Below are 27,647 nucleotides of genomic sequence, written 5' to 3' on the forward strand. Positions count from 1 at the left end.
ACAGCAGTATAAATTATACTTATCATGTTGTACATTATATCCCTAGAACTTATTTATCCTATAACTGGACATTTGTACTTTTGACCACCTTCATCCAATTCCCCCTTCCTGTACTCCCTGCCTCTGGTAACCACAAATCTGATCTTTTTCTATGAGTTTGTTTGTTTTTGAAGTATAATTGAGGAGACAAAATTTCTAAGATATCTTATGTCTGAAATGTCTTTATTTTACCTCACCTATAATAGTCAGAGTTTGGCTGGGTATAGAATTCCAGGTTAGAATTACTTTTTATTTCTGAATTTTGAAAGCAACATATACCATGTTAATGGATTGGAAGAATTAATATTGTTAAAATTTCCATGCTACCCAAGGCAAGGTACAGATTCAGTGCAATCCCCATCAAAATTGCCGATGGCATTTTTCACAGAACTAGAACAAATAATTTTAAAATTTGTATGGAAACAGAAAGACCCTAAATAGCCAAAACAATCTTGAGAAAGAAGAATGGAGCTGGAGGAATCATACTCCCTGACTTCAGACTATATTACAAATCTACTGTAACCAAAACAGTATGGTACTGGCACAAAAAGAGACACATCAATGGAACAGAATAGAGAACCCAGAAGTGAAGCCACACACTTATGGTCAATTTATCTATGACAAAGGAAGCAAGAATATACAATGGGGAAAAGACAATCTCTTCAATAAGTAGTGCTGGGAAAACTGGACAGCTACATGTAAAAGAATGAAATTAGAATATTTTCTTATACCATATACAAAAATAAACTCAAAATGGGTTAAAAACCTAAATGTAAGACTGGAAACCATAAAACTCCTTGAAGAAAACATAGGCAGAACTCTCTTTGACATAAATAATAGTAATATTTTTTTGGATCTGTCTCCTAAGGCAAAGGAAACAAAAGCAAAAAAACCCCGAATGGTACCTAATTAAACTTAAAAGCTTTTGCTCAGCAAAGGAAACTGTTGACAAAATGAAAAGACAACCTATTGAATGGGAGAAAATATTTGCAAATGATATGACTAATAAGGAATTAAATCCAAAATATATAAACAGCTCATACAACTCAATATCAAAACACAAAGAACCCAATTAAAAAATGGGCAGAAGACCTGAATAGACATTTTTCCAAAGAAGACATACAGATGGCCAATAGGCCCATGCAAAGATGCTCAGCATTGCTAATCATCAGAGAAGTACAAACCAAACCACAATGAGCTATCACCTCACACCTGTCAGAATAGCTATTATCAAAAAGACCACAAATAACAGATGTTGGTGGGGATGTGGAGAAAGGGGAATTCTTGTATGCTTGCTGGGAATATAAATTGATGCAGCCACTGTGGAAAACAGTATGGAGGTACCGCAAAGCTAAAGATATTGGGTTGGCCAGAAAGTTCGTTCAAACAAACAAATGAACTTTCTGGCCAACCCAATAGAACCAGCCCATGATCCAGCCATTCCGCTCCTGAGTATATATCTGAAGAAAACAAAAACACTAATTCAAAAAGATATATGCATCCCAATGTTCATAGCATCATTATTTACAGTAGCCAAGATATGGAAGCAATGTAAGTGTCCATCGACAGATGAATGGATAACGAAGATGTGGGGTATATATATATATATATATATATATATATATATATATATATATATATATATATACACACACACACACACACACACACACACATACACATACACACAATGGAATGAAATTTAGCCATTTGCAAAAACATGGACGGACCTGGAGGGCATTATGCTTAGTGAAATAAGTCAGACAGAGAAAGACAAATACTGTTTTATCACTTATATGTGGAGTCTAAAAAGTACAACAAATGAATGAATATAGCAAAACAGAAACAGACTCACAGATATATAGAAAAGAATAGTGGTTGCTAGTGGGGAGAGGGGCAGGTTAGGGGCAAGATAGGTGTAGAGTTTAAAAGGTACAAACTACTATGTATAAAATAAATAAGCTACAAGGATATATTTAACATCACAGAGAATGTAGCCAATATTTTATAATAACTTTAAATGGAGTATAATCTATAAAAATTTGAATCACTATGTTGTACACCTGAAACTAATATTGTAAATCAACTATACCTCAATAAAAAAAATTCTTTATATTTTTTTTTAAAAAGGACAAACACTGGAAAAAATGCCAATAGGAATTTTTTTCTCTAAAAGAGATTTAGTTATTTATTTTTTATGGGTTTATAACATTATATGTTTCACGTGTACAAATTTATATTTTGACTTCTGCATACACTACAGCGTGCCCACCACCAAAAGTTTAGTTTCCATCTGTCACCATACAGTTGACCCTCTTTACCCATTTTTCTCTTCCCCACCCACTTCCCCTCTGGTAACCACTACTCTGTTCTCTGTATCTATGTGTTTGTTTTTGTTTGGTTTGGTTTGTTCATTTAAAAAATTGCACATATGAGAGAAATTGTACAGTATTTGTCTTTGTCTGACTTATTTCACTTAGCATAATACCCTAAAGTCCATCTATATTGTCTCAAATGGCAAGATTTCATCTTTTTTTATGGTTGGGTAGTATTCCATTGTGTGTGTATGTGTATATTTATATATACACACATATATTATATATATATATGTATGTGTATATATATATATATATATATATATATATATATATATACACACACACACACACACACACACACCACATCTTATTTATCCATTCATCTGTCAATGGACACTTAGGTTTCCATATCTTGGCTAATGTAAATAATTCTGTGATGAACATAGGAGTTCAGATATCTTTTCAAATTAGTGTTTTCCTATTTTTTGGATAAATACCTAGGAGTGGACTAGCTGGGTCATTTGGTAGTTCTATTCTTAATTTTTTGAGGAACCTCCATACTGTTTTCCAGAGTGGCTGCACCAGTTTATATTCCCACCAACAGTACATGAGAGTTACTTTTCTCTATATCCTCACCAACACTTACTTCTTGCCCTTTTGATAATAACCATTCTAACAGGCACGAGGTGGTATCTCATTTTGGTTTTGATTTGCATTTCCCTAATAATTAGTGACGTTGAACATCTTTTCATGTGCCTATTGGCCATCTGTATGTCTTCTTTGGAAAAATGTCTGTTCAGCTCCTCTGCCTATTTTTAAATCAGGTTTTTATGTGTGTGAGTATGTGTGTTATATTCAGTTGTATGAGTTCTTTATATATGTTGGATATTAACCACTTATCAGATATATGCTTTGCAAATATCTTCTCCATTTGGTTGGTTGCCTTTTCTTTTTGTTGATGGTTTCCTTTGCTATGCATAAGTTTTCAGTTTGATGTAGTCCCATTTGTTTATTTTTGCTTTTGTTCCTTTTGCCTGAGGAGACATATTCAGAAAGATATTGCTAAGGCCAATGTCAAAGAATGTACTGTGTTTTTTTTTTTTTCTAGGAGTTTTGTGGTTTGAGGTCTTACATTCAAATCTTTAAGCCATTTTGAATTGATTGTTGTGTGTTGGGTGAGATAGTGGTCTAGTTTCATTCTTTTGCATATGGCTGTCCAGTTTTCCTAACGCTACTTATTGAAGAGGCTATCCTTTCTCCATTTTATGTTTTTTGCTCCTTTGTTGTAAATTAATTTTCCATATTATGTGTGGGTTTATTTCTGGGCTCTCAATTCTGTTCCATTGGTCTATCTATCCATTGATTTTCTGCCCAAACCATACTGTTGTGATTACTATAGCTTTGTAACATAATTTGAAATCAGGGAATGTGATACTTCCAGATTTTTTCCTTTTCTCAGGATTGCTTTAGCTATTCAGGGTCTTTTGTGTTTCCATATAAGTTTTAGGATTGTTCTATTAATGTGAAAAATGTCATTGGAATTTTGATAGGAATTGCTTTAGGTCATATGGACATTTTAACAATGTATAACATTCCAATCCATGAGCATGGGATATCTTTCCACTTCTTTGTGTCTTCTTCAGTTTCTTTCAACAGTGTCTTATAGTTTTCAGTGGACAGGTCTTTCATCTCCTTGGTTAAATTTATTTCTAGGTATTTTATTCTTTTTGTTGCAATTGCAGATGGGATTGTTTTCTTAATTTTTCTTTCTGATAGTTTGTTCTTAGTGTAAAGACACCCAACAGATCTTTTAATATTGATTTTATACTCTGGAACTTTACTATATTTATTATTTCTAACAGTATTTTTTTTTTTTTGGTGGCATCTTTAGGGTTTTCTCTATATAAAATCATGTTGTCTGCAAACAGTGACAGTTTTACTTCTTCCTTTCCAAACTGGATGCCTTTTATTTTCTTTTACTTGCCTAATTGCTCTGGCTAGGACTTCCAATAGTATGTTGAATAAGAGTGGTGAGAGTGGGCATCCTTGTCTTTTTCCTGATCTTAGAGAGGGATAGCTTTCGGTTTCTCACCAGTGAGTATGATGTTAGCTATGGGTTTGTCGTAAGCCTTTGTTATGTTGATTTATGTTCCTTCTCTACCCATTTTATTGAAAGTTATTATCATAAGTTAATGTTGAATCTTGTCAAGTGCTTTTTCTGCATCTACTGAGATGATCATATGATTTGTACCTTTCATTTTATTAATGTCATGTAACACATTGATTGATTTGCAGATGTTACACCATTCTTGCATCCCTGGAATAAATCCCACTTGATCGTGGTGTATGATCCTTTTAATGTATTTTTTGTATTTAGTTTGTTAATATTTTATAGAGGATTTTTGCATCTGTGTTTATCAGAGAATATTGGCTTGCAGTTTTCTTTTTTGTGTTGTCCTTGCCTGGTTTTGGTATCAGGGTAATATAGGCTTCATAAAATCAGTTAGGAGACATTCCCTCCTCCTCAGTTTTTTTGGAAGTGTTTGCATCCCTTTGTCTTTTGTACCACTTTTGAGAGATTTCCTCTACTTTATTTTCCATACTGCCTATTGAAGTCTTCATCTCTACTATCAGGCACTTAATTTCCAGCTGCCTTTTTTTTTTTTTTGGAATTAAAAAAATAGCATCCCATTCTTGCTTAATGGATAATACAACTTTTAAAAAAATCTCCTTGAGTAGCAGATTAATAAAGTTTAAAAAAAGTTTTCTTCTCATTGCATAGTCTTTCTTTTGCCCTCCTTTTGTTTTTGTTGAAAATGATAATTATCTTCTTCTCAGGTGTCTGGTAATACATCGTTTTTTGCTTGTGTTTAAGGGTGGGATTTATAATGCCGATTGGAAGCCCTGAGCATGTGAGTGGGGCTTGTGAACTTCACTGTAGTGTGAGCTGGCTCAGCCATTCTCAGCCATTCACTGGGAACCCACAGGTCAGTATCTTTAGATGTTTCCTCTTGGGTTGCTCAGATTGCCCAGAGAAGACTCATCCAACTCTAGAAACGGAGAAGGGGAAGAAGGAGCATCTTAGAATTTGTGGGTATGTTTTAGCTTAATCCAATGTGTTTTCCAGACAGAACCTCCATCTTCAATTGTTCCTAATGTCCCCTGCTCCAGAGATTCTTTTTTTGAATGAATCTTAGTAGTTTCTGTCTTCCAAGCAGTTTGTCCATTCCATCCAAGTTGCAAAATTTATGGGCACAAATTTGTTCATAATATTCCCTTATTATTCCTTTAATATCTGTAGGTTCTATAGTGATTTCTCCTCTTTCATTCCCCAAATTTGTAATCTGTGTCTGTCTTTTCTTCCTTCCCCCTTTCCTTGTTTAGCCTGGCTAGAGTTTTATCAATTTTATAGATTTTTTTTTAACAGGGTCACTTTTTGGGTTTACTGTTTTTTCCCCAGTTGTGTTTTATTTGTCCTCATTTGTATTGATTTCTGCTCTTTATTATTACCTTCCTTTGGCATGTTTTGGGTTTGATTTTTTCTTTTTTTTTTTTTAAGATGAAAGCTAAGGTAACTAATTCGAGACCTTTGTTCTTTTCCAGTATGAGCATTCAGTGCTATAATTTCCCCTGATAAGCAGTGATTTAACTGCATCTATAAATTATGATACTGTGTTTCCATTTTCATTTCATTCAAAGTATTTCCTAGTTTTCCTTATGACTTCCTTCTTGATCCATACATTATTTAGAAGTGTGTTGTTTTATTTCCAAATATTTGGAGATTTTTTCGCATATTTTTCTGTTATTTATTTTGTATTTCTGTTATTTATTATGTATTTCTGTGATTTCTAACTTAATTCCTTGTGGTCACAGAATGTACTTTGAATCCTTTTGAATGTATATTTGGTCAAGTTGGTTGATAGTGTTGTTCAGGGATTCTGTATCTTCACTGATTTTCTTTCTTTTTTAAAATCAGTAATGGAAATAAAAGTATTAAAGTTTCCAACCTCTGATTGTGAATTTATTTGCACTTGGATTTCTAGCATATTGTGCTTTGTTTCTCTTGAAACTCTGTTGTTAGGTACCTACCTAATTAAGACTGTCATGTCTTTTTGATGCATTGACTTCTTTATAATTATACAATTATAATTATAATTATACAATTATAATCCCTCCTTATCCATGGTAATATTTTTTGTTCTGAAGTCCACTTGTCTGATAATAATATAGGCTCTGCAGACTTCTTTTAATCAGTGTTTGCATGGCATGTTTTTTATTCTTTTATTTTTAACCTATGTCTTTATATTTATCTTGGGTGTCTTGTCGACAATGTATATTTGGGTCTTGATGTTTTGTGCATTCTCTGTCTTTTAATCAATGTGTTTATACAGTTTTCATCTAATGTATCTAGAAATACAGAAATATTTCTAGTTGTTTCTTTTTTCCTCTTTTTTGTCCGCTGTTGGATTGAGTATTTAATGTTCTATTTTATCTGCACTGTTGGCTTATCATTTACATTTTAAAAACTCTTTTTAGTATTTTCCCTAGGGTTTACAATACAATCTTTAATTAACTGTGATTAATTAATTATATTAATTAATTAATCACAGTTAAAGATTTTCAATTGAAACATTAAAAATCTTTAAATAATATTGTACTGCTCCAGGTATACTGAAAGAACCCTAAAGCAGTGCTTTCCCATCTATTAATCATATTTATTTCAGATTCCTTTTCTAATTGTTTCTAAATCTGGGTTATCTCTGAGTCTGGCTCTGCTGATTACTTTATTACTGCAGTGGGGTTTTGTTTCCCTTGCTTTGTCATTGTAATTTCTGATTGAGTGTTGGACATTGTGTGGAGGGCAGTAGAGCAGAGGTCAGCAAACTTTTCCTGTAATGAGCTAGCTATTAAATACTTTGAGCTTTGAGCGTCATTTGTGATTTCTGTTGCATATTAGTCTTCTGTTTTGTTTTCTTTTAAGATAACTCTTTAAAATGTAAGAACCAACCTTAGCTCACAGCCTGTGCAGAAACAGGTCCTGGGCTGGATTTGGCCCTTGGGCCGCAGTGCACCAACCTCTGCAGGAGAGAATGAGGTACATAGAGAGTGTTTACACCTCCTGTTCTGCGGGGCTGTCGGTGTGGGCGTTGGGCTGGCGTGGGTTTTGTCTCTGTGGTGACCTCTGTGCCGCTGGTTTCCAGTCTTCTCCTTCGTTGTGCTGCGGGTGAGGACTGAGTTGCCAGAGTCCTTTGTCAGCCTCCACCCCCAGCTGCGGGCCTTTCCTCTGGGTCTGTGCCTCGGAGGGGTCTCCTTCCATCCTATTGCCCCTCCCGCTGCTGCTGTAGACTGCTTTTGTTGGCCGCTGGGTGTTTGCTGGGCCGCTGGAGGACGCAGGGGAGTTCTCTGTTGTTTTGGTTCGGCTCCCATCCACCTGCATCTGAGTGGCGCCTTCCCCGTGATCCTGTTCTCCTCCCTGTGGCAGCCGCTCTGCCTGTGTCTTTGGCAGTTCTTGTGCCAGAGCAAGTTTCCTTCCCCTTCCCCAGATAGGAGCGCTTCAACGGTCTGGGCCCGGGTAGGGCAGGCTTGTTTTCCGCTTCCCAGCACAGCAGTCTTCCCTGAGCCCTGGCGGCTCTCGCTCAGCGGGGAGGGGCTCCGGGGCCTTGGTGCTGTGGCAGTTCCCACTGAGGGTTTGCTCAGTCTACTCTCTCTGTCCACTTACTTCTTAAAAGGTTTTTAAAGTGTAGTGCTAAGAAGGAGGTACTGATTTTGAGTCTGGTTCCAATTACAATATCTAATCAAGAATCAGTGGCATGTTAAAGGCTCCCAGTAGAGAGACATGGTGAGGAGAATTGGATCCCCGGTGGTTAAAGGTTATAACTTGTGTTGGGCTGTTGTTTCAGTCCAGCTGCTTTTTAGTGGTTGCTACAGTATATGCAGGGCTGCCAGGTTCTGTAACTCCAGAGAGCATTCACACGGAAAAACGGAATTCACTTTGAGTGTTGCAGCTGTGACTTTGCGGAACTCAGTGGCCTGAAGAGATGCCATATCTGTATGTGGTCTCTCAGGGCTTTGCTGCACGTGGAGTGAAAATGAAGTAATACCTCTTAAAACAATCTTATGACTGGGCAGAATTACAGAAAACTACATGAAAAGCTCTCGTATTTTTAGTTGAGCATTTTAAAGTTATGTGATTGTAACATTGGAAGGTGGAATGTTACTAGGGGGTGACATTGTCATGCTCCTCGTATGAGCTAAGCTTTTGCATCAAGAAGTGGCACTGGAGGAGGGGCAAGATGGCGGAAGAGTAAGACGTGGAGATCACCTTCCTTCCCACAGATACAGTAGAAATACATCTACACGTGGAACTGCTCCTACAGAACACCCACTGAACGCTGGCAGAAGACGTCAGACCTCCCAAAAGGCAAGAAAATCCCCACGTACTTGGGTAGGGCAAAAGAAAAAAGAAATAACAGAGACAAAAGAATAGGGACGGGACCTGCACCAGTGGGAGGGAGCTGTGAAAGAGGAAAGGTGTCCACACACTAGGAAGCCCCTTCGCGGGCGGAGACTGCGGGTGGCGGAGGGGGGATGCTTCGGAGCCACGGAGGAGAGCGCAGCCACAGGGGTGCGGAGGGCAAAGCGGAGAGATTCCCGCACGGAGGCTCGGCGCCGAGCAGCACTCACCAGCCCAAGAGGCTTGTCTGCTCACCCGCCGGGGCGGGCGGAGGCTGGGAGCTGAGGCTCGGGCTTCGGTGCTAGCCGGGAGGGAGTCCGGGAAAAAGTCTGCAGCTGCCGAAGAGGCAAGAGACTTCTTCTTGCCTCTTTGTTTCGCGGCGCGCAAGGAGAGGGGATTCAGAGCGCCGCCTAAACGAACTCCAGAGACGGGCGCGAGCCGCGGCTATCAGCGCGGACCCCAGAGACGGGCAGGAGACGCTAAGGCTGCTGCTGCTGCCACCAAGAAGCCTGTGTGCGAGCACAGGTCACTCTCCACACCGCCCCTCCTGGGAGCCTGTGCAGCCCGCCACGGCCAGGGTCCCGTGATCCGGGGACAACTTCCCCGGGAGAACGCACGGCGCACCTTGGGCTGCTGCAATGTCACGCCGGCCTCTGCCGCCGCAGGCTCGCCCCGCCTCCTCCGTACCGCTCCCTCCCCCCGCCTGAGTGAGCCAGAGCCCCCGAATCAGCTGCTCCTTTAACCCCGTTCTGTGTGAGCGAAGAACAGACGCCCTCAGGCGACCTACACGCAGAGGCGGGGCCAGATCCAAAGCTGAACCCCGGGAGCTGTGCAAACAAAGAAGAGAAAGGGAAATCTCTCCATGCAGCCTCAGAAGCAGCGGATTAAAGCTCCACAAACAACTTGATGTGCCTGCATCTGTTGAATACCTGAATAGACAACGAATCATCCCAAATTCAAGACATGGACTTTGGGAGCAGGATATATTAATTTTTCCCCTTTTCCTTTTTTTGTGAGTGTATATGTGTATGCTTCTGGGTGAGATTTTGTCTGTATAGCTTTGCTTTCACCATTAGTCCTAGGGTTAGGTCTGTCCGTGTTTTTTTGTTTGTTTGTTTGTTTTGTTTTGTTTTTACTTAAAAAAAATTTTCCTAATAAATGTTTTCTTAATAATTTTTTCCTTATTTTCTATTTTTAGAAATTAAAAAAAATTTTTAATAAGTTTTTTCATATTTTTTATATTAAAATTTTTTTTTTCTTAATAAATTTTTTATTATTTTTTACTATAAAAAATTAATAAATCTATTTTTAAAAATTAAAAAAGAATTTTTTTTCTGAATACATTTATTCTTAATAATTTTTTTTCTTATTTTTTATTATAATAGCTTTATTTTATTTTATTTTATCCTCTTTCTTTCTTTCTATTTTTTTCTCCCCTTTATTCTGAGCCGTGTGGATGAAAGGCTCTTGGTGCTCCAGCCAGGCATCAGGGCTTTTGTCTCTGAGGTGGGAGAGCCAACTTCAGGACACTGGTCCACAAGAGACCTCCCAGCTCCACGTAATACCAAACGGCGAAAATCTATCAGAGATCTCCATCTCAACATCAAGACCCAGCTTCACTCAACGACCAGCAAGCTACGGTGCTGGACACCCTATGCCAAACAACTAGCAAGACAGGAACACAGCCCCATCCATTAGCAGAGAGGCTGCCTAAAATCATAATAAGGCCACAGACACCCCAAAACACACCACCAGACGTGGACGTGCCCACCAGAAAGACAAGATCCAACCTCATCCACCAGAACACAGGCACTAGTCCCCTCCACCAGGAAGCCTACACAACCCACTGAACCAACCTTAGCCACTGGGGACAGATACCAAAAACAACGGGAACTATGAACCTGCAGCCTGTGAAAAGGAGACCCCAAACACAGTAAGATAAGCAAAATGAGAAGACAAAAAAACCACACAGCAGGTGAAGGAGCAGGGTCAAAACACACCAGACCTAACAAATGAAGAGGAAATAGGCAGTCTACCTGAGAAAGAATTCAGAATAATGATAGTAAAGATGATCCAAAATCTTGGAAATAGAATAGACAAAATGCAAGAAACATTTAACAAGGATGTAGCAGAACTAAAGAGGAACCAAGCAACGATGAAAAACACAATAAATGAAATTAAAAATACTCTAGATGGGATCAACAGCAGAATAACTGAGGCAGAAGAACGGATAAGTGACCTGGAAGATAAAATAGTGGAAATAACTACTGCAGAGCAGGATAAAGAAAAAAGAATGAAAAGAACTGAGGACAGTCTCAGAGACCTCTGGGACAACATTAAACGCACCAACATTCGAATTATAGGGGTCCCAGAAGAAGAAGAGAGAAAGGGACTGAGAAAATATTTGAAGAGATTATAGTTGAAAACTTCCCTAATATGGGAAAGGAAATAGTTAATCAAGTCCTGGAAGCACAGAGAGTCCCATACAGGATAAATCCAAGGAGAAACACGCCAAGACACATATTAATCAAACTATCAAAAATTAAACTTAAAGAAAACATATTAAAAGCAGCAAGGGAAAAACAACAAATAACACACAAGGGAATCCCCATAAGGTTAACAGCTGATCTTTCAGCAGAAACTCTGCAAGCCAGAAGGGAGTGGCAGGATATACTTAAAGTCATGAAGGAGAAAAACCTACAACCAAGGTTACTCTACCCAGCAGGGATCTCATTCAGATTTGATGGAGAAATTAAAACCTTTACAGACAAGCAAAAGCTGAGAGAGTTCAGCACCACCAAACCAGCTTTACAACAAATGCTAAAGGAACTTCTCTAGGCAAGAAACACAAGAGAAGGAAAACACCTACAATAACAAACACAAAATATTTAAGAAAATGGGAATAGGAACATACATATCGATAATTACCTTAAATGTAAATGGACTAAATGCTCCCACCAAAAGACACAGACTGGCTGAATGGATACAAAAGCAAGACCCATATATATGCTGTCTACAAGAGACCCACTTCAGACCTAGAGACACATACAGACTGAAAGTGAGGGGATGGAAAAAGATATTCCATGCAAATGGAAATCAAAAGAAAGCTGGAGTAGCAATTCTCATATCAGACAAAATAGACTTTAAAATAAAGACTATTACAAGAGACAAAGAAGGACACTATATAATGATCAAGGAATCGATCCAAGAGGAAGGTATAACAATTGTAAATATTTATGCACCCAACATAGGAGCACCTCAATACATAAGGCAAATACTAACAGCCATAAAAGGGGAAATCGACAGTAACACAATAATAGTAGGGGACCTTAACACCCCACTTTCACCAATGGACAGATCATCCAAAATGAAAATAAATAAGGAAACACAAGCTTTAAATGATACATTAAACAAGATGGACTTAATTGATATTTATAGGACATTCCACCCAAAAACAACAGAATACACATTTTTCTCAAGTGCTCATGGAACATTCTCCAGGATAGATCATATCTTGGGTCACAAATCAAGCCTTGGTCAATTTAAGAAAATTGAAATCGTATCAAGTATCTTTTCCGACCACAACGCTATGAGACTAGATATCAATTACAGGAAAAGATGTGTAAAAAATACAAACACATGGAGGCTACACAATACACTACTTAATAACGAAGTGATCACTGAAGAAATCAAAGGGGAAATCAAAAAATACCTAGAAACAAATGACAATGGAGACACGACAACCCAAAACCTATGGGATGCAGCAAAAGCAGTGCTAAGAGGGAAGTTTATAGCAATACAAGCCTACATCAAGAAACAGGAAACATCTCGAATAAACAACTTAACCTTGCACCTAAAGCAATTAGAGAAAGAAGAGCAAAAAAACCCCAAAGCTAGCAGAAGGAAAGAAATCATAAAGATCAGATCAGAAATAAATGAAAAAGAAATGAAGGAAACAATAGCAAAAATCAATGAAACTAAAAGCTGGTTCTTTGAGAAGATAAACAAAATTGATAAACCATTAGCCAGACTCATCAAGAGAAAAAGGGAAAAGACTCAAATCAATAGAATTAGAAATGAAAAAGGAGAAGTAACCACTGACACTGCAGAAATACAAAGGATCATGAGAGATTACTACAAGCAACTCTATGCCAATAAAATGGACAACCTGGAAGAAATGGACAGATTCTTAGAAATGCACAACCTACCGAGACTGAACCAGGAAGAAATAGAAAATATGAACAGACCAATCACAAGCACTGAAATTGAAACTGTGATTAAAAATCTTCCAACAAACAAAAGCCCAGGACCAGATGGCTTCACAGGCGAATTCTATCAAACATTTAGAGAAGAGCTAACACCTATCCTTCTCAAACTCTTCCAAAATATTGCAGAGGAAGGAACACTCCCCAACTCATTCTACGAGGCCACCATCACCCTGATACCAAAACCAGACAAAGATGTCACAAAGAAAGAAAACTACAGGCCAATATCACTGATGAACATAGATGCAAAAATCCTCAACAAAATACTAGCAAACAGAATCCAACAGCACATTAAAAGGATTATACACCATGATCAAGTGGGGTTTATTCCAGGAATGCAAGGATTCTTCAATATACGCAAATCAATCAACGTGATACATCATATTAACAAATTGAAGGAGAAAAACCATATGATCATCTCAATAGATGCAGAGAAAGCTTTCGACAAAATTCAACACCCATTTATGATAAAAGCCCTGCAGAAAGTAGGCATAGAGGGAACTTTCCTCAACATAATAAAGGCCATATATGACAAACCCACAGCCAACATCATTCTCAATGGTAAAAAACTGAAACCATTTCCACTAAGATCAGGAACAAGACAAGGTTGCCCACTCTCACCACTATTATTCAACATAGTTTTGGAAGTGTTAGCCACAGCAATCAGAGAAGAAAAAGAAATAAAAGGAATCCAAATCGGAAAAGAAGAAGTAAAGCTGTCACTGTTTGCAAATGACATGATACTATACATAGAGAATCCTAAAACTGCCACCAGAAAACTACTAGAGCTAATCAATGAATTTGGTAAAGTAGCAGGATACAAAATTAATGCACAGAAATCTCTTGCATTCCTATATACTAATGATGAAAAATCTGAAAGTGAAATTAAGAAAACACTCCCGTTTACCATTGCAACAAAAAGAATAAAATATCTAGGAATAAACCTACCTAAGGAGACAAAAGACCTGTATGCAGAAAATTATAGGACACTGATGAAAGAAATTAAAGATGATACAAATAGATGGAGAGATATACCACGTTCTTGGATTGGAAGAATCAACATTGTGAAAATGACTCTACTACCCAAAGCAATCTACAGATTCAATGCAATCCCTATCAAACTACCACAGGCATTTTTCACAGAACTAGAACAAAAAATTTCACAATTTTTATGGAGACACAAAAGACCCCGAATAGCCAAAGCAATCTTGAGAACGAAAAATGGAGCCAGAGGAATCAGGCTCCCTGACTTCAGACTATATTACAAAGCTACAGTAATCAAGACACTTTGGTACTGGCACAAAAACAGAAATATAGATCAATGGAACAGGATAGAAAGCCCAGAGATAAACCCACGCACATATGGTCACCTTATCTTTGATAAAGGAGGCAAGCATATACAGTGGAGAAAAGACAGCCTCTTCAATAAGTGGTGCTGGGAAAATTGGACAGGTACATGTAAAAGTATGAAATTAGAACACTCCCTGACACCATACACAAAAATAAACTCAAAATGGATTAAAGACCTAAGTGTAAAGCCAGACACTATCAAACTCTTAGAGGAAAACATAGGTAGAACACTCTATGACATAAATCACAGCAAGATCCTTTTTGACCCAGCTCCTAGAGAAATGGAAATAAAAACACAAATAAACAAATGGGGCCTAATGAAACTTAAAAGCTTTTGCACAGCAAAGGAAACCATAAACAAGACCAAAAGACAACCCTCAGAATGGGAGAAAATATTTGCAAATGAAGCAACTGACAAAGGATTAATCTCCAAGATTTACAAGCAGCTCATGCAGGTCAATAACAAAAAAACAAACAACCCAATCCAAAAATGGGCAGAAGACCTAAATAGACATTTCTCCAAAGAAGATATACAGATGGCCAACAGACACATGAAAGAATGCTCAACATCATTAATCATTAGAGAAATGCAAATCAAAACTACAATGAGGTATCATCTCACACCGGTCAGAATGGCCATCATCAAAAAATCTATAAACAATAAATGCTGGAGAGGGTGTGGAGAAAAGGGAACACTCTTGCACTGTTGGTGGGAATGTAAATTGATACAGCCACTATGGAGAACAGTATGGAGGTTCCTTAAAAAACTACAAATAGAACTACCATATGACCCAGCAATCCCACTACTGGGCATATACCCTGAGAAAACCATAATTCAAAAAGAGTCATGTACCAAAATGTTCATTGCAGCTCTATTTACAATAGCCAGGACATGGAAGCAACCTAAGTGTCCATCATCGGATGAAAGGTTAAAGAAGATGTGGCACATATATACAATGGAATATTACTCAGCCATAAAAAGAAATGAAATGGAGGTATTTGTAATGAGGTGGATGGAGTTAGAGTCTGTCATACAGAGTGAAGTAAGTCAGAAAGAGAAAAACAAATACAGTATGCTAACACATATATATGGAATCTAAGGAAAAAAAAATGTCATGAAGAACCTAGTGGCAAGATGGGAATAAAGACACAGACATACTAAAGAATGGACTTGAGGATATGGGGAGGGGGAGGGGTGAGATGTGACAGGGTGAGAGAGTGTCATGGACATATATACACTACCAAATGTAAAATAGATAGCTAGTGGGAAGCAGCCGCATAGCACAGGGAGATCAGCTCAGTGCTTTGTGACCGCCTGGGGGGGTGGGATGGGGAGGGTGGGAGGGAGGGAGATGCGGGAGGGAGGAGATATGGGAACGTGTGTATATGTGTAGCTGGTTCACTTTGTTATAAAGCAGAAACTAACACACCACTGTGAAGCAATTATACTTCAATAAAGATGTTTAAAAAAAAAAAAAAAAAGAAGTGGCACTGTTTGGGGTCAGCTCATAGTTTACTAAACTGTCACATTCATCGTTCAGAGAGGCCAAGAACCCCTGAGGGGTGGATTCTGCCCCAAGGTCCCTGTAGAAGGTTTTATTCTAACCAGAAGTGTTACCTCTTCCCCTCTAGATGCAGACACAGAGGTGTGTCTTCACGTGCTGCGCCTTGTCCAGTCTGTGGTTCTGGAGCCAGAAGTCTTCTCCAGGTTGGCCTCGGAGTTCCGGAGTTCCCTGCCCCTGCAGCGCATTCTGGCCATGGCCAAGAGCCGCAACCCTCACCTGCAGGCCGTGGCCCAGGAGCTCCTGGAGGACCTGCGCACTCTGGAGCGTGATGCGTAGGGGTGCTCAGCGCCGGCATCTTCTCCCTGGGTCCCCACTTTGTCTTCTAAAGCCACCAGCCGTGTGCCATGTGTTACAGATAGCAAATGTGATGCCTAGAGATGGCTGTGTATTGAGATGTATCTATCTGACTTGCTCCTGGAAGTGAACGTGCTTGTGGGTTGTTGGTTAATCTTGCCAGAGGTGAGCCTGAGAAAGGGTCCATTCTTCTGTGAAGACCCACGTCAGCTGCATCTGGAAGAGGGCCTTCTCAGAGCAGCTCCTGCTGCCCAGGAGACCCTGAGAACTGTCGGTTCCCCCCTAAAAGCGGAAGGTTGAATAACCGCCTACCCCGTTGGTCAGCGTTTTCCTGAGATACCTTTCTTGAAAAACAATTCATTCACTCTCTAATAATTATAATTAATCCCCCCCCAACCCAGTTCAAGTTTACCTTTAAATCTTTCGGTGAACCTGCTATTTCAGATGATATTGGACATTTTAGTTCTGTATTTTTGTGCCTCTTTTATTTTTGAGTAAAGAAAGTCACAAGAATCATTGGTGTGCTACAACTATTGTTTTCTGAAATATTATAAACTTGATGTTAGGAAGGTATATATTACAATGCATACATGTGGTTGGTGGGAAAACCTCTCCTTACATTGTTCTGGGTCCTTTGGCTATAAGCTCAGGAGTCCAGTTTTTCATATAACAGTATCATGACAAGGGCCTCATAGATCAGAGCACATGCAGCTGCTTGGAGTTCTTTAAACAATGTGCACGGGTATGTGTACCAGGTCCCCTCACCATGTGTCCTTCTCAACTGCAGAGGACAGAGGAGGATGTGCTCCATTTCTCACAGGTGTCACGACGTGTGAGTGCGGTTCCCTCTCTGGCACTCCTTAGAGTCACAGCAGCGCGTGCTGTGTCCCTCAGGATGACGCTGCAGGCCCGTGGTCTCTGGGCATCCTGTAGGAGCAAAAACACTTGCAGGCGTCCCATACACATTTGTATGCTGTTTCTGCTGTGCGTGGCAGTTTGGAATAACTTCATGTTTCTTTTATAGGCAATGTGCAGTTTATGGCTGAGGCTGAGTGAAGGAGCTTACAGGAAGGCACAGTTGCTTGAATTTCACGAGCCGACATATTGTGGAACCTGGCTCATCAGAACCAGAGAAATGTTGTAAAAGGCAGTTTAAAATTCACAGAGGCAGAAATTGGTCCATCTGTGCTGTGTGGCTCTGTAGGTCCTGTTGATTGGCAAATAAAATTGAGGACGTTGTGTTTTTGTTCTTTTCTAGCATAGTATCATTTTCGTTTTGGTTATTTGTTTGATAAGGTAACAGGAGATAAACTAGTATAATTAGTTGTGCTGCCTCTAGAAATGCAGGGTCTTTTTCCTGCCAAAGATGGGATCAGTGGCATATAGAGAAAAATGAAACCAGGCCAAACCCATGAATGTTGCATAGTTTAGGTAATTAGTAGATGGATGTGATTAAGAAGGATACTTTTTTTCCCTCTTAATTTTAAAGTGCTAAGGATAGCAAGAGTTCTTATGAAAACTCCTTAAGCAAGAAACATATGTCATATATATGGAATCTAAAAAAAATGGTTCTGAAGGAGCTAGGGGCAGGACGGGAATAAAGATGCAGATGTAGAAAATGGACTTGAGGACGTGGGGAAGGGGAAGGGGAAGCTGGGACGAAGTGAGAGAGTGGCATAGACATATATACACTACCAAATGTAAAGTAGATAGCTAGTGGGAAGCAGCCGCATAGCACAGGGAGATCAGCTCAGTGCTTTGTGACCACCTAGAAGGGTGGGAGAGGGAGGGTGGAAGGGAGACGCAAGAGGGAGGGGATATGGGGATATATGTATATGTATAGTGACTCACTTTGTTATACAGCAGAAACTAACACACCATTGTAAAGCAATTATACTCCGATAAAGATGTGAAAACAAAGAAACATATGTCAAATACATGTTTTGAATGTATATCACAGAAAAACTACTTAAGGCCAGTTTTAAGGAGTGACTAGCCTTTCTAATATTTTTGCTCTTCTTATGAAGGTCAGGGGGAAAATGGGTTCTTCACTTTTTTTGCATCTAAAGCTCTAAAGAAAACTCAGTTTAAAAAGTATGCATAAAAGCACGTACGTGGCAGTATCTGAGGTCTCTTGTGAATTTTAAAATCAGAAACAAAAATCAGGGACTTCCCTGGTGGCGCAGTGGTTAGGAATCCGCCTGCCAGTGCAGGGGACATGGGTTTGAGCCCTGGTCCGGGAAGATCCCACATGCCGCGGAGCAGCTGGGCCCGTTCGCCACAACTACTGAGCCTGCAGTCTAGAGCCCATGCTCTGCAACGAGACCAGCCACCGCAATGGGAGGCCCGCGCACCACAACAAGGAGTGGCCCTGCTCGCCACAACTAAAGGAGGCCCGCGCGCAGCAACAAACACCCAGTGCAGCCAAAAATAAATAAATTTATCTTTAAAAAAACCCCAAATCAATAAAATGGTACATTTTTTTTTAATAGATCTTTATCGGAGTATAATTGCTTCACAATACCATGTTAGTTTCTGTTGCACAACAAAGTGAATCAGCCATATGCATACACATGTCCCCATATCCCCTCCCTCTTGAGCCTCCCTCCCATCCTTCCTATCCCACCCCTCTAGGTCATTGCAAAGCACCGAGCTGATCTCCCTGTGCTATGCGGCTGCTTCCCACCAGCCAACTATTTACATTCGGTAGTGTATATATGTCGATGCTACTCTCACTTCACCCCAGCTTCGCCCTCCCACCTGACCCAGCAATCCCACTGCTGGGCATATACCCTGAGAAAACCGTAATTCAGAAAGGTACATATGTCTTTAAATTTAAATTTTAAAGAATTCCTTTTCTATTTATTAAGTTAAGGAACTTTTTCTCCTTGGTACTGTCAGTTTGTATGTAAAGGCATGAAACCTTCCAGGTCAACAGCCAGACTTCACCCCCCCCTCCTCTCACCCTGCAACTGGTGATCAGGGCAGTTTCTTGCTGTTCAGTTTCTCGTTACCAATCTAGTCTGTCTTCTGTGACATCTGAGAGGAGCCTGTCCTGCTAGGATGCAGGTCGTTGTGTCTGCTCGTGGCATGAACTGGGATAAGCCTAATGTTACAAGGACTTCATCTCGTCCCAGATACTTATATAGCCCCATGTTTATCACTTATTCCAGAGAATTTTAAAATTAATTAGAGTAGCAAGCATAGCATCACAAGTCTGGGACTTGAAGAGAAGCAGCCGAGGCCTGAAGTCAGACGATGGGCAAGGAGGAATGAATGAATGAATGAATGAATGAATGAATTTATTTATTTATTTATTTATTTATTTATTTATTTATTTATTTATTTATTTATGAATGACTGTGTTGGGTCTTCGGTTCGTGCGAGGGCTTTCTCTAGTTGCGGCAAGCGGGGGCCACTCCTCATCGTGGTGCGGGGACCGCTCTTCATCGCGGTGCGCAGGCCTTTCACTATCGCGGCCCCTCCCGTTGCGGGGCACAGGCTCCAGATGCGCAGGCTCAGTAGTTGTGGCTCACGGGCCCAGCTGCTCCGTGGCATGTGGGATCTTCCCAGACCAGGGCTCGAACCCGTGTCCCCTGCATTAGCAGGCAGATTCTCAACCACTGCGCCACCAGGGAAGCCCCGGCAAGGAGGAATTTTAATAAAAGTTGTAAATGTGCCTGTTACACTGATTCTGTAGCTATATTGCCATGACATCAATATGAATGGAAAAGGTTGGTCAGTACTTTTTGTAGGCTTACTGATTTTCTGAGAAGCCCTGAAGTTGAAGTTCGCTCTGTTTTCTTCCATGATGTAGATGCTTAGACAGCTTCAGAAGGGCCTCTGACCAGTGTAGGGTCTCTGGTATAGACCCTGATACAGTGTAGGACACAGGATAGGATACAGCATTCTGTGGGGAGAGTGTGGCCTCAGAAGGTGGAGCCAATGAACCCATTAGAAAGTCTTTGGATACTTTTCAAGTCCAGGCTCAGGTGGGCAGGGCAGGGGTCCATCTTTAAGGCCCACGGCTGTCTCTCTGCTCTGGGAATGTGCACATTGAAATTTGTCTCCAGCTGTAGAATGAATGTGCTAGTGCATGTCACACAATGAAGACTGTTTCTGCCTTTTGTTGTTGTTGTTATTTGTAATCCTTCAGGTTTTTTGAATTGTAGTAAAATTTATCACAGAAATGTAGACGGTGAACATAAAATTTACCATTTAAACCATTTTGAAGTGTAGAATTCAGTGGTATTAAATATATTCACAGTGTTGTGTAACCATCACCACTGTCTGTTGCCAGAACTTTTTATCGTACCAAATAGAAACTCTGTACATTAAACAGTAACTCCTTCTTTTCTTTTCTTTTTTTAAAAAAAATATGTATTTATTTTATTTATTTGGTTGCGCCAGGTCTTAGTTGAAGCAGGTGGGCTCCTTAGTTGTGGCTCATGGGCTCCTTAGTTGTGGCTCATGTGTCACAGTGGTTAAGACTCTGCACTCCCAATGCAGGGCGCCTGGGTTCGATCCCTGGTCAGGGAACTAGACCCCACATGCATACCGCAACTAAGAGTTCACATGCCACAACTAAGAGTTTGCATGCCGCAACTAAGGAGCCAGGTGAGCTGCAACTAAGGAGCCAGGAGAGCTGCAACTAAGGAGCCAGCCGAGCTGCAACTAAATAACTCCTTATTTTATAACTGCCCTCCTCCCAGCCCTGGTATCCTCTGTTCTATCTCTATGAATTTGACTTCTCAAGTACCTCATGTAAGTGAAATCAAGTATTTGTCCTGGGTCTGGCTTATTTCACTCAGCATAATGTCTTCAGGGTTCATCCATGTTGAGCATTAGTCAGAACTTCATTACTTTTTATGGTGTATAATAGTCCATTGTATCTTTTTAACACATTTTGTTTATCCATTTATCTGTTGATGGACACTTGTTTTAACCTTTGGCTACTGTGAATAATGCAGTGAATATTGGTATACAAGTATCTGTTTGAGTTCCTGCTTTCAGGTCTTTTGCGTGAGTACCTAAATGTGAAATTGCTATATCATATGGTTTAGGGTTTTCTCTCTATATAAAATCATGTCTCAAATAGTGATAGTTTTACTTTTTCCTTTCCAATTTGGACGCCTTTTATTTCTTTTTTCGCCTGATTGCTCTGGCTAGGACTTTCAATACTACGTTGAATAAGAGGGGTGAGAGTGTGCACCTTTGTCTTGTTCCTTATATTAAGGGAAAAGGTTTTAATTTTTCGCTGTTGAGCATGATGTTAGCTCTGGGCTTGTTGTATTTGGCCTTTATAATGTTGAGGTATGTTCTGTCCATACCCAGTTTGTTGAGAGTTTTTATGATAAATGGATGTTGGATTTTGCCAAATGCTTTTTCTGCATCTATTGAGATGATCATATATGATTTTTATTCTTCCATTTGTTAATGTGGTATATCACATTGATTGATTTGTGGGTATTGAACTATCCTTGGCATATTGGAATAAATCCCACTTGATCATGGTGTATGATCCTTTTAATGTGTTGTTGAATTTGGTTTGCTAATGTTTTGTTGAGGATTTTTGCATCTATGCCCAGGGATATTGGCCTGTAATTTCTTTTTTGGTGGCATCCTTGTCTGGTTTTGGTATCAGGGTAGTACTGGCCTTGTAAAATGAATTTGGGAGCATTCCCCCCTCTTCAGTTTTCTGGAAGAGTTTGAGAAGGATACGTATCAAATCTTTGAATTTTTGGTAGAATTCACCAGTGAAGCCATCTGGTCCTGGACTTTTGTTTGTAGAGAGTTTTTTGGATTACTGTTCAGTTTCCTTACTAGTGATCAGTCTATTCAAATTTTCTATTTTTTCATAATTCTGTCTTGGAAGATTGTATGTTTCTAGGAATTTATCCATTTTTTAAAATTTGGGCTAATTCTAAGGTCCAATTTATTGGCATATAATTGTTCATAGTAGTCTCATGATTCTTTGTATTTCTTTGGTATCAGTTGTAATTTCTCCTCTTTCACTTCTGAATTTATTTGAGCCTTCTCTCTTTTTTCTTAGTGAACTTATCTAAAGGTTTGTCAATTTTATCTTTTCCAAGAACCAGCTCTTAGTTTCACTGATTTTTTTCTATGTCTGTTTTAGTCTCTATTTCATTTATTTCCACTTTGATCTTTATTATTTCCATCCTTCTAGTAACTTTGGGTTTTGTTTGTTCTAGTTCCTTCAGGTGTAAAGTTAGATTGTTTGAGATTTTTCTTGTGTCTTGAGGTAGGGCTGTATCGCTATGAGCTTCCCTCTTAGAACTCCTTCAGTGTATTCCAGAGATTTTGGTATGTTGTATTTCCATTTTCATTTGTCTCAGGTATTTTTAAATTTCTCCTTTGATTTATTTGTTGACTCATTGGTTGTTCAGGAGCATGTTGTTAATCACCACCTATTTGTAATTTTTCCAGTTTTCTTGTAATTGATTTCTAGCTGTATGCCATTGTGGTCAGAAAAGATGCTTAATATGTCTTCAGTCTTCTTAAATTTACCCAGGCTTGTTTTGTGGTCTAAGATGTGATGTATCCTGGAGAATGTTCCCTGTGCACTTGAGAAGAATGTGCTGCTACTTTTGGATGGAATGTTCTCTCTCTATATATATCTATTAAGTCCATCTAGTCTAATGTGTCATTTAAGGCCAGTGTTTCCTTATTAATTTTCTGTCTGGATGATCTATCCATTGATATAATTGGGGTGTTAAAGTTCCCCAACTATTATTGTATTGCTGTCAGTTTCTCCCTTTGGGTCTGTTAAGCACCTGTGTTGGGTGCATAAATATTTACAAATGTTATGTCTTCTTGTTGGATTGACCCCTTTTTCATTATGTAATGCTCATTTTTGTCTTTTATTAGTCTTTGTTTTAAAGTGTATTTTGTGTGATGAAGTGTAGTTATCCCAGCTTTCTTTTGGTTTCCATTTGCATCATAAGACATTTAAACATTAAACATTAAACATAATTTACATTTAAAGTAATTATTGATAGGTATGTACTTATTGCCATTTTGTTATTTGTTTTCTGGCTGTTTTGTAGTTCCACTGTGTTCCTTTCTTCCGCTCTCGCTTTCTTTCCTTGTGATTTGAAGGACTTTCTGTATTGTTATGCTTAGATTCCTTTCTCATTGTTTTTGGTGGATCTAATAAGTTCTGCCTTGTGGTTACCATGAGGCTCACATGTAACAGCTTATATATATATATATATATATATATATATATATATATATATATATATATATATATATATATCAGTCTATTTTAGGTTGATGGCAAGTTAAGTTTTTTATTTTTTTAACATCTTTATTGGAGTATAATTGCTTTACAATGGTGTGTTAGTTTCTGCTTTATAACAAAGTGAATCAGCTATACGTATACATATATCCCCATATCCCCTCCCTCCCTCTCCCACCCCTCTGGTGGTCACAAAGCACCGAGCTGATCTCCCTGTGCTATGCGGCTGCTTCCCACTAGCTATCTATTTTACATTTGGTAGTGTATATATGTCCATCCACTCTCTCACTTCGTCCCAGCTTACCCTTCCCCCTCCCCGTGTCCTCAAGTCCATTCTCTACATCTGTGACTTTATTCCTGTCTTGCCCCTAGGTTCTTCAGAACCATATATATTTTTTTAGATTCCACATATATGTGTTAGCATACGGTATTGTTTTTCTCTTTCTGACTTACTTCACTCTGTGTGGACAGTCTTGAGGTCCATCCACCTCACTACAAATAACTCAATTTCATTTCTTTTTATGGCTGAGTAATATTCCATTGTATATATGTGCCACATCTTCTTTATCCATTCATCTGTCGAAGGACACTTAGGTTGCTTCCATATCCTGGCTATTGTAAGTAGAGCTGCAGTGAACATTGTGGTACATGACTCTTTTTGAATTATGGTTTTCTCAGGGTATATGCCCAGTAGTGTGATTGCTGGGTCATATGGTAGTTCTATTTTTAGTTTTTTAAGGAACCTCCATACTGTTCTCCATAGTGGCTGTATCAGTTTACATTCCCACCAACAGTGCAAGAGGGTTCACTTTTCTCCACACCCTCTCCAGCATTTACTGTTTGTAGATTTTTTGATGATGGCCATTCTGACCGGTGTGAGGTGATGATACCTCATTGTAGTTTTGATTTGCATTTCTCTAATGATTAGTGATGTTGCGCATCCTTTCATGTGTTTGTTGGCCATCTGTATATCTTCTTTGGAGAAATGTCTATTTAGGTCTTCTGCCCATTTTTGGATTGGGTTTTTTGTTTTTTTGATATTGAGCTGCATGAGCTGCTTGTATATTTTGGAGATTAATCCTTTGTCAGGTGCTTCATTTGCAAATATTTTCTCCCATTCTGAGGGTTGTCTTTTTGCCTTGTTTATGGTTTCCTTTGCTGTGCAAAAGCTTTTAAGTTTCATGAGGTCCCATTGGTTTATTTTTGTTTTTATTTCCATTTCTCTAGGAGATGGGTCAAAAAGGATCTTGCTGTGATTTATGTCATAGAGTGTTCGCCTATGTTTTCCTCTAAAATTTCCTCTAATAGTGTCTGGCCTTCCATTTAGGACTTTAATCCATTTTGAGTTTATTTTTGTGTATGGTGTTAGGGAGTGTTCTAATTTCATTCTTTTACATGTAGCTGTCCAGTTTTCCCGGCACCACTTATTGAAGAGGCTGTCTTTTCTCCATTGTATATTCTTGCCTCCTTTATCAAAAATAAGGTGACCATACGTGCATGGGTTTATCTCTGGGATTTCTATCCTGTTCCATTGATCTATATTTCTGTTTTTGTGCCAGTACCATACTGTCTTGATTACTGTAGCTTTGTAGTGTAGTCTGAAGTCTGGGAGCCTGATTCCTCCAGCTCCGTTTTTGTTTCTCAAGATTGCTTTGGCTATTCGGGGTCTTTTGTGTTTCCATACAAATTGTGAAAATTTTTGTTCTAGTTCTGTGGAAAATGCCATTGGTAGTTTGATGGGGATTGCATTGAATCTGTAGATTGCTTTGGGTAGTAGAGTCATTTTCACAATGTTGATTCTTCCAATCCAAGAACATGGTATATCTCTCCATCTGTTTGTATCATCTTTAATTTCTTTCATCAGTGTCTTATAGTTTTCTGCATACAGGTCTTTTGTCTCCTTAGGTAGGTTTATTCCTAGGTATTTTATTCTTTTTGTTGCATTGGTAAATGGGAGTGTTTCCTTAATTTCTCTTTCAGATTTTTCATCATTAGTGTATAGGAATGCAAGAGATTTCCGTGCATTAATTTTGGATCCTGCTACTCTACCAAATTCATTGATTAGCTCTAATAGTTTTCTGGTAGCTTCTTTAGGATTCTCTATGTATAGTATCATGTCATCTGCAAACAGTGACAGCTTTACTTCTTCTTTTCCGATTTGGATTCCTTTTATTTCTTTTTCATCTCTGATTGTTGTGGCTAAAACTTCCAAAACTATGTTGAATAATAGTGGTGAGAGTGGGCAACCTTGTCTTGTTCCTGATCTTAGTGGAAATGGTTTCAGTTTTTTACCATTGAGAATGATGTTGGCTGTGGGTTTGTCATATATGGCCTTTATTATGTTGAGGTTAGTTCCCTCTATGCCTACTTTCTAGAGGGTTTTTTATCATAAATGGGTGTTGAATTTTGTCAAAAGCTTTTTCTGCATCTATTGAGATGATCATATGGTTTTTATTCCTCAATTTGTTAATATGGTGTATCACATTGATTGATTTGTGTATATTGAAGAATCCTTGCATTCCTGGGATAAATCCCACTTGATCATGGTGTATCATCCTTTTATTGTGCTGCTGGATTTTGTTTGCTAGTATTTTATTGAGGTTTTCTGCATCTATGTTCATCAGCGATCTTGGCCTGTAGTTTTCTTTCTTTGTGACATCTTTGTCTGGTTTTGGTATCAGGGTGCTGCTGGCCTCATGGAATGAGTTTGGGAGTGTTCCTCCCTCTGCTATATTTTGGAAGTGTTTGAGAAGGATATGTGTTAGCTCTTCTTTAAATGTTTGATAGAATTCGCCTGTGAAGCCATCTGGTCCTGGGTTTTTGTTTGTTGGAAGATTTTTAATCACAGTTTCAATTTCAGTGCTTGTGATTGGTCTGTTTACATTTTCTGTTTCTTCCTGGTTCAGTCTCAGAAGGTTGTGCTTTTCTAAGAATTTGTCCATTTCTTCCAGGTTGTCCATTTTATTGGCATATAGTTGCTTGTAGTAATCTCTCATGTTCCTTTGTATTTCTGCAGTGTCAGTTGTTACTTCTTTTTCATTTCTAATTCTGTTGGTTTGAGTCTTCTCCCTTTTTTATCTTGATGAGTCTGGCTAATGGTTTATCAATTTTGTTTATCTTCTCAAAGAACCAGCTTTTAGTTTTATTGATCTTTGCTATCATTTCCTTCATTTCTTTTTCATTTATTTCTGATCTGATCTTTATGATTTCTTTCCTTCCACTAACTTTGGGTTTCTTTTTGTTCTTTTTGCTCTAATTGCTTTAGGTGTAAGGTTAGGTTGTTTATTTGAGATGTTTCTTGTTTCTTGAGGTAGGATTGTATTGCTGTAACCTTCTCCTTAGAACTGCTTTTGCTGCATCCCATAGGTTTTGGGTCGTTGTGTTTTCATTGTCATTTGTTTCTAGGTATTTTTTGATTTCCTCTTTGATTTCTTCAGTGATCTCTTGGTTATTTAGTAATGTATTGTTTAGCCTCCATGTGTTTGTATTTTTTACAGATTTTTTCCTGTAATTGATATCTAGTCTCATAGCGTTGTGGTCGGAAAAGATACTTGATACGATTTCAGTTTTCTTAAATTTACCAAGGCTTGATTTGTGACCCAAGATATGATCTATCCTGGAGAATGTTCCATGAGCACTTGAGAAGAAAGTGCATTCTGTTGTTTTTGGATGGAATGTCCTATAAATATCAATTAAGTCCATCTTGTTTAATGTATCATTTAAAGCTTGTGTTCCCTTATCTATTTTCATTTTGGATGATCTGTCCATTGGTGAAAGTGGGGTGTTAAAGTCCCCTACTATTATTGTGTTACTGTCGATTTCCCGTTTTATGGCTGTTAGCATTTGCCCTATGTTTTGAGGTGCTCCTATGTTGGATCCATGAATATTTACAATTGTTATATCTTCTTGTTGGTTTGATCCCTTGATCATTATGTAGTGTCCTTCTTTGTCTCTTGTAATAGTCTTTATTTTAAGGTCTGTTTTGTCTGATACGAGAATTGCTACTCCATCTTTCTTTTGATTCCCATTTGCATGGAATATCTTTTTCCATCCCCTCACTTTCAGTCTGTATGTGTCCCTAGATCTGAAGTGGGTCTTTTG

At 38.8% G+C, this 27,647-nt stretch overlaps 1 protein-coding gene across 8 annotated transcripts in view; it reads left to right on the top strand.

The window, feature by feature from the left end:
* The window catches only part of HSF2BP (heat shock transcription factor 2 binding protein), a 90,440-nt gene extending 72,893 nt beyond the window's left edge, over positions 1-17,547 (top strand). For 6 of the 8 annotated variants that reach the window (XM_082393519.1, XM_082393520.1, XM_082393517.1 and 3 more), the window contains exon 8: positions 16,059-16,801. In XM_082393519.1, coding sequence (XP_082249645.1) covers positions 16,059-16,267 — 209 coding nt within the window. In that variant the 3' untranslated portion in view covers positions 16,268-16,801. Of the gene's footprint in view, positions 1-8,693; positions 10,059-16,058; positions 16,802-17,309 lie in introns of those variants that run through there. The other 2 variants (XM_082393521.1, XM_082393522.1) reach the window with 2 other exon arrangements.
* The last annotated feature ends 10,100 nt before the right edge of the window (positions 17,548-27,647 follow it).

Source organism: Balaenoptera borealis, assembly GCF_965194805.1.
Source record: "Balaenoptera borealis genome assembly, chromosome: 5".
In the NCBI taxonomy this organism is placed as follows: Eukaryota; Metazoa; Chordata; class Mammalia; order Artiodactyla; family Balaenopteridae; genus Balaenoptera; species Balaenoptera borealis.